This window comes from Borostomias antarcticus, assembly GCF_949987555.1.
Source record: "Borostomias antarcticus genome assembly, chromosome: 2".
Classification (NCBI taxonomy): Eukaryota; Metazoa; Chordata; class Actinopteri; order Stomiiformes; family Stomiidae; genus Borostomias; species Borostomias antarcticus.
Genome location: NC_140235.1, coordinates 21,286,592 through 21,297,001, shown reverse-complemented (window position 1 = coordinate 21,297,001; position 10,410 = coordinate 21,286,592). Strand labels below are relative to the sequence as shown.

The following is a 10,410-nucleotide window of genomic DNA, read 5'->3' as shown; positions in this document are numbered from 1 at the left end:
AGCAGACGCTTTTATCCAAAGTGACTAACAATAATTGCATTTAACGTAGGAAAAGCCAATGTACTACTACTTGCCAGAACTCACAAGTGCATCTTCTTTCTAAAACAAGTGACTAAGAGCATAATCTAGTGCTGAAGGTAAAGTGCAAGAATAGCAATCTAAAATACGGTCCAATACAATACAATACAATACAATACAATACAATACAATACAATACAATAAGTGCTTAGGGAGGATTGTTGTAGTACTTCTTGAAGAGATGGGTTTTGAGCCTGCGACGAAAGATGGGCAGCGACTCTGCTGTCCTGACATCAGTGGGCAGTTCTTTCCACCACTGCGGGTCCAGGACAGAGAAGAGCCGTGACCGTGTCGATCGACTGCAGGGGCCTCGGAGTGACGGGGCAACCAGTTGCCCCAAGGTAACAGAGCGTAGCGGTCGGGAGGGGGTGTAGGGTTTGACCATGGCCTGGAGGTAGGAGGGGGCTGTTCCTTTCACTCTCACTCTCCACCGCACAAGTGCGGTGAAGATCGGCGAGTTGAGTTTGGTGTCCTTCTTGATTTTCGTGTGCTGGTAGGCTACTACTGCCTCTTGTGCTACCAACAGAGAGATGCAGGCCAACATTGTCAGGTGTCACGGAGTAAGGGACTAAGGGAGGGAGTGATAACCCGACAAACGCTGGCCAGCCACGCACAAAAATAGAAGATTGCAATTTGGGTAGACTACTGTCAGTAGGCCTACAACACTAGCCTACTTAAGGTAAACACTGATAGTTAAGCAAATCTAGGGTTAAATGTGTCTTCAAGTGGGACCAAAACATACCAACATCAAAACAATGTTATGCACAGGGTTGAGCTTTGAACTGCAAATCTACTGTACGACCACATGAAGGTTTTGAGTGGCTTCAACCTTCTGGAGTGCGCGCAGATCTCCTGTCTCTGTTGCTACTGTATGTGTAAAAACATCAATGTGCAGAAAAAACATGCATAAACCTTTAGGTAAGTAGCCTACAGTTAGGACGTGGGGACAGAGAGCGAATGTTCCAGAGTTGTTTGTTCACTTGGCGGTGTTCTCCATGGACGCGAACGAGCTGTTGTTTGACTGATGGTTTCCTGTCGTGAGAACCGGAGCCGAGCAGAGACAAATGAAAACGGGCGTCTGCGGTGTCACCTGAGCTGCAGGTAGGTCCCACAGTGGAGTCAAAGACAAACCCCACTAACCTCAAAAACATATCAGACTTTTTTCCCGCTCAACATTCAGAACAACAAATAGAGCAAGCTGTCTGGTAGGGATATCATGAGCATAACAGCTAAAAATGTGACTTAAAACTAATAAAACTGTCTATTAACTTTCAAGCTCTTCATAAATGTTCTATTGTACCCTCTACTCTAAAATACAATGGCACTAACCTTTCTTTTCTTTTTACCTTCTGATACAGTCATATTTTCCAATGAGCACTAATGCCTAACGTGCACAGCTCACCTTTTGAAATGGAAATCTTTCTGCTGCATGGCTTTCCCTGGTGGCAAAACAGGTCTTGACCTAGGCTTTTCAGTCTGAGTCAGGCTATTCGGCCTGACTTGCGACGTGGTGCTTTGATTACCGACGTTGTATGAGCGTCTGGGGGAGTCATGAAATGAGATTATGGATGATGGGCAAAAAGGCCTATACTGTACGACTCTCACCTCAGCATCCGAGGGTTGACACACAGGAGAGCAGTGGCAGAGTGGCTTTGCCATCTACTGCCCACAACTTGAAATCTCAATCACTTAGAGAACGTTGATGTTGTTTGCCAGCGTTCCAGCAGAACAAGCAAAGAGAGGAGAAGGGGGGCCCCCGCCTTTCCCCCAGACCTAGTTTATATTTCTCTGGGATCAGAGGATGAACACACATCTGGATCACTTGAGGCAGCCTGAAGTACTGCGAAGATGGCATGCAATCGTCCAACACTAATAAAACAAACTCAAAGCTTGAAGCACACTATTACTGGAGTCTTTCACCCACGTCATCACTGTTTAGAGCACTAGCGTTGTCTACACAGAGAAAATATCACTCAACATGGCGCTAAACACAATCAAATCCAAGACAGGCTTTTAAATCCCCTCTGTCTTGATCTTGTTTGCTGAGTCAACAGTCAGAAAAGATGAATCGGCACAAATGTTTCTGGTGCCAGACTGGGCATCCTTTGGCGCTGACACTGAAACTGCCAAGTCATACCCAGACCTACGTATGGCACAGCAGTCTCCAAGAAACTAGCAGTGGGGTTACCAGAGCTGATCAAGTGCAGGTCCAATAGAGACAGTCAGTCATAGTGAAAGTCTTGTGGATGCAACAAGCCACACTCACAAATGCTTCCTGCCGCAGTGTAGACGTTAGACCGCTCAAACGCTGTGGTGCTTTCTTAAACACAGTGGGGTTGGAAATAAGTAGTGAACGTTGTACTGGTCTGCTGTTATGCAAAGCAGCAAAGAGATTAGGACAACTGACTCTTTGTCACAACTGTGGGAAAGTAGTCTTGCTCTGGCAATACACTCTAAAGTGTGGATGTGAAACCCAATGTAGACAAATGACACAGAACAAAGGATATTTTATTATGGTTTTTAATTGTTTTTCTTTTCACTATACAAAAATGGTTCTGCAGAACCCTACAGCAACAGTCACTCAGCAAATACAGAGAATAGCAAGAATACACTAAAAATGCATGATGATCGTACACACACAAATCAAACTATATACAGTAATGTACACTTTATACACGAATGGTGAAATGCTCTTGGTGTATGGTACTGTGTGTGTCTTGTCCATCAGTATGTGGTCAATGTAAACAACAAGGGGTTTATATTCTGGTGAAGAATGGCAGACTGCAGCTACAGTGGTCGGGACATGATGGAAGGACGCCATGTTCTCTGATCAACAGAGGTGATGTAATCAGAGGTGATGATGATGTCAGGTACGCGCACTGTGACAAGGAGAGGGCCGTTACAAGGAGGCGGCAAGGATGGGGATGGGGATGGGAGTTACCAGGAGAGTGTGTGTGTGTGTGGAGAGGGGGGGGGCAGTTACAAGGAGAGGGCCGGGGTGGTCTCGGTGTCGGACATGATGGAGGGCCGCTTGGGGACGCCCTCAGGCTTGCCCAGACCGCCCTTGCCCAGGCCGCAGGCGAGCGGCCGCAGCATCTGGAGAAGGTCCCGGCGGAAGCGGACGCCGACGAAGACGTAGAGCAGCGGGTTGACGCAGGCGTGTGTGTACGCCAGGCTCTTGGCCACCTGGCTGGCCACGTCGAAGCGGCCCAACAGCACGCAGTCGGTGATGGTGGCGTTGGCCGCTTGCATCGCCTCCACCACCAGCAGGCCGTTGTACGGCAGCTGGGAGAGGATGAACACGGCCACCACGGCGAAGATGACGCGCAGCGCCTTGTGCTTCTCGAAGCTGCGGGCTTGCAGCAGGGTGCGGATGATGACGGAGTAGCAGAGGGCCATGACCAGGAGGGGTAGGCAGAAGCCCACGCAGATCTGCAGCGCCAGGACCAGGATCTTGGTCCGGTTGTAGCGGTTATTCCAGTAGACCAGCGTGCAGAAGGGCCGGCCCCGAACGTCCGTCTTCACCTGGGCATATATGAACTCGGGCAGCGCCAGCAGGGTGGAGCACAGCCACACCGCCGTGCACGCCAGCTTGCTACAGAGCAGCCGCTGCCGCTTCCGGTTGTGGGCCGTGGCGACCCGGACGATGGCGACGTAGCGGTCAGCGCTGATGCAGGTGAGCAGCAGCATGCTGCTGAAGAAGTTGACCCTGTAGACGGCCGACACCGCCTTGCAGAGCGCCTCGCCGGACGTCCAGCCCGTGGTGGCGTCCGTGGCCCAGAAGGGCAGGGTCCCCAGGAAGAGCAGGTCGGCCACGGCCAGGTTGAGCAGGTACACGTCCGTCATGGTCTTCAGGCGGTGGCGGACGGTGGTGTAGATCCACACCACCGTCAGGTTGCCCACGGCGCCCAGCACGAAGATAGCCCAGAAGAGCGGCGGCTCATACTGGCCGCGGAAGCCCCGCACCCACGTCTTGTCGCACCAGGTGTCGTCCGTCTCGTTGTCATAGTCGGCAGTGGAGTCCGTGAACCCGGAGCCCTGCAAGTCCTGCAAGAGATCACGCCGTGGGTTATTTCACGCGAGACCCCTGACTGAGGACTGGCATGTGCTATGTTGTGTCTGGGCCCTGTGCTGTGTTGTGTCTGGGCCCTGTGCTGTGTTGTGTCTGGGCCCTGTGCTGTGTTGTGTCTGGGCCCTGTGCTGTGTTGTGTCTGGGCCCTGTGCTGTGTTGTGTCTGGGCCCCAGCAAGAGTGGCGTTCTCTTCCGCGTCACGCTAGCTAATGAGAATCCTGATGAATAGGTGGATCAAAAAAATAGCTTGTCAGCATATTGTGTGCGAAAGGTGGCGCGACCTAAATCGCGGCCCTCTGTAGTGTCTTTGATAACAGATCAAGGCACTTTCGCACAGTTTCGCAGCTCACTGGTGCTTCCTCCTGCAGTGTGTAGTCTGTTACTCAACTCTGCCTGCCTGAGCTACGGGATTTCATAACAGGGCAGCAACCCGAGGTGTGCGTGCGGGCGCTGTGACCTCAGAGACACTGGCAGATGACATTAAAGCATGCTGTTCTCTTTTCCTCGGGACTGCTCTGACACACGCGCAGGTGTTGTGTCTGTTCTGGGGGGGGGGGGGGGAAACCACATGGCTGCACCCGCTTCCTGTACCGATCCACGCGAGGACGAGGAGGGGGTGGCTGAACGACCCCGAGGAGCTTGGGAGAGATAGAGAGGGGGCTCGATCTGCACGTCAACAACAACGCAGACTGATGGAGTCGTCTGTGACACAGATGTGGAGCAGAGATAAGTCAAGGATGGGGGGGGGGGCGGAGAGGTGACAGTTTCTTTAACGCACAATGGAAATGTTGTTGCTGATATTTGGAGCACCTTTGTTGTTGCTATGGAGATCTATGTCCTTTAAAAGCATAAATCTCAATGGAAAAACTACGATCTGCTAAAAGCTGGCACTTACTTAAATATGCATTTACTCTTAGATGTGATCATGTAAGAGCAGAGCTTATTTTTCATGCTTTGTCCCTCTAGTACACTGAACCATGTATCCTTACACTCACATAAAAAAGAGTATTACTGTACTGTACAGTACTAGAAACAGTGGTTCTAAATTACACCTTTCACCCAGTTCCCTGTGTTAGAAAACTATTATTTGGAACCCAAAGGGATTCTATTTAACCTGAAAAGGGTTCTCTATTGTACTGTCTACAGTAAGAACGTATGAAATGCGTGTGTCCAGAGCCAATCACCCACAGATCGACACAGACACGTGCAGGAGAAACGGAACCATAAACACCCAAGAGCTCAAGAGCTTGGGTACTTGGGTAGAAAGTTGGGGACTTTTCTGTCTGTCTGAATTCATACTGTAGCTACAGTGAAATACTGCACGGTATCTTTTAAATAAATGGCTATCTATATTGGCTACTCTGCAATGAACAACAGCTCTATGGTTAATGGGCAAGATTCAGACTTACCCATTCTGTCGACAGATCTTCTGTCATTGGTGTTGTTCCATATTCACTGTAGTCCTCCATTTCACCTACAGAAGAGGAATTTGGTAATCATTTAATAACTACATTTATTTACTCAAATGTACTATTTCATTTCATACAGGACGTATTGTCTAACTGATAACAATGTGCTACACCAGGACTGAATCATGTGCATGGATGAACAGTAATGATATATGAAAGATGCTAGTAAAACTATTTATTACACAACTAATACAAAAGTAGTATGAAAATAACAAGACATGAAGACAGAAGTGCATGAGCTTACCCAGTGTATGTTCAGGTGATACAGTGCTGGATCTATATTTCAGTGTGGAGTGTCTGTCTCTGTCTGAAGCTGCTGGGGAAATATTACTACCTGGCTCATCACAAGCTTATATGGTTTCCTAACCACAACATCACATGTCGTCAGACTGCTTTGTTGCTATCTGTCGTAACAAGTCACTGTGTGTCTTTCCCCCCTAACAACCTTCTTATCGAGAAAATGAATATTGCGTACTGCAGTGTTAAAATATTTATTATCTTTTAGGGAACCTAAAGATGTCAGCACGTTGCTTTTGATGGCTCACTTCTCTTTTGGGGGCTTATTGGAGACTATACACATGGCATGCAGGTTGTTTTATAGGTGAGGGCTTGTCTAGGTGGTATCCTCTCAACCCTTGTGTCTGTACAGGTGAAATAATACTCCCACATTCCTCCACAGACTCCCATTATAGAGCCTCTCCACGTTACGCCCCATTAGGCAAAACAATGTGTGCTCAGGTGGAGGGCACTTAGTGGGAAACTGAGAACCCCGCCGGTAGGTGTGTGAGAAAACACCTGTGTGGTCAGGGAGCATGTTTCTGGTGGGCCGCATGACCTCAGACAACACAGCATGGTGCCAACACAGTGTGCCCTGGCACCAAGAACGCTCTGTAACAACTTATCCATGTGTTATAGCCTTCGACTTATATGGATTTTTGTGAAATAAAAGCATTATTGATTCTTGATCCCCCCCCCCCACCCCATAGAGCATTATTGTGAGTCTTATTATCACAATCTTTTGAGTTGAATACTGCAGGTTTAACTGGCTTAGAGATGAGGAAGTGAAAATCCAGCATCACGGTAGCAGGAAATGAGGACGAGAGGACTGAAAGCTCAAGGCATTGTTTTGCTCTGTAAACAAACACAGAACACCCATGACGTGCCAATGACAAAGTGTCAAAAGTCCCTAGGATCCCTAAAGTTGTCATGGTCTGAATCACAAGACAAAACTGAGGAATATGCTGAGGTAGCAAAAAAACGCTGCCAGCGCAGGGTTGCCTCTAAGGGAGTGCCGGGTGGGCATTGTCCGCCCCTACGATGTTATGTTGCCAGCCAAATTAATTGTTTCTGAACCAATGTGAAGTTGTGAAATGAATATTAAAGGAGTAGTAAAGGGAAAATGCATGTTTAGCCCTGTTTTAAGGTTACTTATGATCATATACAATGGTTCAAAACGTTGACAAAACTAGCACTTTTTAAAAAGTCTGATAATTGCTCTACCACCGTTTTGGTCATCCAAAGGATGTGGATAGGCACCTTCTGAAAAAAATCTTTCAAAAACATGTTAAACTCTCAATTTCAAAGACAAGAAGCTCACCGAGGGGGTAATTGGTGTCTGTTGGTGTTCTGACATCAAATTTGCCGCAAAGTATGAATACTGTAGGGTTTTATTGATCATTTTATGAAATCCATTGACTTGTATTGACACGACCGTTGTAGAAGTGTAGATCAATCCGCAGAGGGGATTCAGGAAGCGGAACTACTTATGGTAGCTATTGTTATTGTTTATGTTGCTAGGCTACCTAGTTTGCAGAAGTTTACACACGTATGTGCTGCGACTAAATAGTTATATGCTAAATATTTAAAAAAGACTTTCCAGATGAACTACAATCTTACTTTATGGTGAATTATATGTCAGAACGCCAACTAACACCTCGGTGTTTCTTGTCTTTGAAATCGAGAGTTTAACATGTTTTTGAAAGATTTTTCAAGATGCCCACCCACATCCATTGTATGACCAAAATCGTGGTAGAGCAATTATCAGACTTTCTCAAAAGTGCTAGTTTTGTCAACGTTTTGATCTGAACCATTGTATATGATCATAAGTAACCTTAAAACAGGGCTAAACATGCATTTTCCCTTTACTACTCCTTTAAGTAATTTAAAGGTAGAATATGTAGTATGTGGATTATTTCCCCCATCTAGTGTCTAAAGATAAGAACTGCAACAACACAACGTATTGGTTGCCAGATAATGCACTGTTTCAGCGATACTGTGATAAGATCTTCACTCCGAGAGGAACATAACGTTACACTAATCAGTAATCACAATAAAGTATTTCAGAGTGCCATGTAATAAGTTACGTTAGATGCTGCAGTGTGGAGATAACGTTAGGTCTGGTTATGCAGATTCGAAGAAAGATAACGATAGCTAGTTAGCTAGCTTACCGGTCTAGTAGAAAAGTAGCCATGTCACCATGCGACTTTATCCCATGAAACTCCATAAACTCCGTCCAACGAGCAAAGGCTGGCCCGATATTTATCAGACTTTTGCTCCTTCTTCGGTCACTGAGCTTTGAGATTCGTATTGTAGAAGCAGGAAGACAAAACTCAACCATTTTACCAAACGTTTAGCTGAAAAGAGTGAGCGGAAGTGGACGGAAAAGCTGCCGTTTTATAGTCGCACACACACTTGATGCTAACCAACATCTATAATGCTGCTAATTCATGGAAGTATAACATTTGCTGGCTACTGCTAATCTCACAGTGGTGAAGCTAGAATAGTACCTGGCAACCCAGCGCGCAATACCAACGCTGTAATAATATTGGCTGTTATGATATCAACAGAGTGTCATTGTCGGGCCGTCAAAATTTCATAATGTAATAATTTCAGACAAAATATCATTTTTTATGGAAAAGCAATACTTTTACTCTGCAGCCTTCGCAAAGCCCTATGGATATATTCATTTTGATTTTAAAAAAAAAATGTTAATCCACATTTTACATATTACAGTATACCTTTAACTTAAAGTTATTTGCCAGGTTCTTGAGCTTTTTAGGTTTCCAAACCCAGAGGGCACTGTGATGATATCACCCTAGAAGGAGAAGGAAATGTATTCATGGTTGTGTGTTCTGTCCCATGTTCAGGTGGAGAGGAAGGAATCTCCCATGTGCCTCTTTAGACCCTTGTATAGACACCTCAGAGCATGCTGTCACCCTATTAACAGTTTCAGAAGCCAATCTGATCTGACAATTTCAGTATCAGTGGAGTCGGGGGTGAGAAAGTCACCAAGGCCTCTTAAGCACCAAGGCACCTTTTCTCACACATTTTCTCACACACAGCGTGTCTCAGTTTGGACCACAGAAACAGTCTCATTGGCTTGTCTCAAGGTACTTCTGGAAACTGAAGAAAGTGAGAGACATGGTGGTTTTGGTAACGTCAGAGGCACCAACTGACACTGCAGAAAGCGAAGGTTTCTGTACTGTTAGGTCTCCAACACCTGCAGTACACATACAGAATAGACAAGGCTGAACATCTCCCAGTCCCTGGTGGTCTCTATCGAACGGAGACCCGTCCTCACACACACTGTACGTGCGGACACAAGAATAAAGTATTTGAAGTCAATAACAACAGTGAGGTGCTTGTAGGGGAGTTTATTAGGAGAAAGTGGGATCATGTAGAGGGTCAGGACAGCTAAGGCTCAGACTCCGCATCAGATGTCATGGTATTGGTCTCAGATCTGGCCTCTGGGGAGAGAGAGAGGGAGAGAGAGAGACAAAAATTAATTCACAAACAGTGAATCACATGATGTCCAGACTTGATTTACTAGACATCTGTGAAAGTGAGTACAGCTGCTCTGAGGATAAGAACACCATGACCCCCTGACGCTGGGGGATACCCTCACACACAACCTGATTTATCACAAGCTCTGTGACAGTTATTCCTCTAGCTCCATCCTGAAGCAACTTCTAACATGATGCTTCCCTGAATAAAGCATTGTTTTATTGGGTTTATAAACACCACTATATAACATTTATAACCAGACAAGTTTCTGAAAATGGCGAGCATACTCATACACAGAATCTCACCTGTGATGGCCTCTTCATTTGTCTCTGTCTCTATCACTTCCTCCCTCACTAAAAATATTCAAGGAAACCAGAGAGAGATAGAGATAAGATTAATGACTGATTAAATGTGTGCAGGGAGAGATGCATGAGCACCCATGGGGTGGTTCTTTGTGGATCTGACGCAGTGATCAATGTGTTTTTTTTGCGCATCAACCAGTCGGTATCGGTGTGGTGACGCTGTAGTGACTCATGGTACGAGAAAGACTAATTCTGCAGCATTCTGACTGAGACATCTTCTAATAATACACCGTCCTAAGAGACTGTAGTTGACTCAGCATGGCATGTTTACATAGCAGCATCAGCAGCAGGGTCCAATCAGGGTTCCAGCTGCCGTCAGTGCTGCCTCAGGCTCAGTACCTGGGCCGCTTACCTCAGTGTCTCAGTACCTGGGCCGCTTCCGACATGACATGCCTCCATGGGCATACTGACTTTTATTGATTTGTATTTAACATATTTTAAATGTAATTTTACAGGAGTTGGAGTCAGACGATGGAGGGGGGTGGGGGGTTCTCTCACCTGTGTAAGTGTATGAGGTCTTGGAGTAGGACAGGCTCGTAGACTCTCTGAAAGACATGGAGACAAAATAGGTTTGGGTGTGCATATCTCTTTTGCACACTCTTTCTGAAGTTCTTTCAATTACTTCAACATTTCCTTGAGCCTGCCTG

The 10,410-nt window shown here is 46.3% G+C and overlaps 1 protein-coding gene across 1 annotated transcript; it reads right to left on the bottom strand.

Moving 5' to 3' along the window:
• Nucleotides 1-3,057: 3,057 nt before the first annotated feature.
• Nucleotides 3,058-10,319, bottom strand: ccr9b (chemokine (C-C motif) receptor 9b; the record flags this gene model as incomplete). Its single annotated transcript, XM_084453754.1, has 3 exons — nt 3,058-4,125; nt 5,559-5,623; nt 10,262-10,319. 3 exons carry the CDS (start codon nt 10,317-10,319, stop codon nt 3,058-3,060), a joined length of 1,191 nt encoding a protein of 396 aa, XP_084309880.1.
• Between the last annotated feature and the right edge of the window lie 91 nt (nt 10,320-10,410).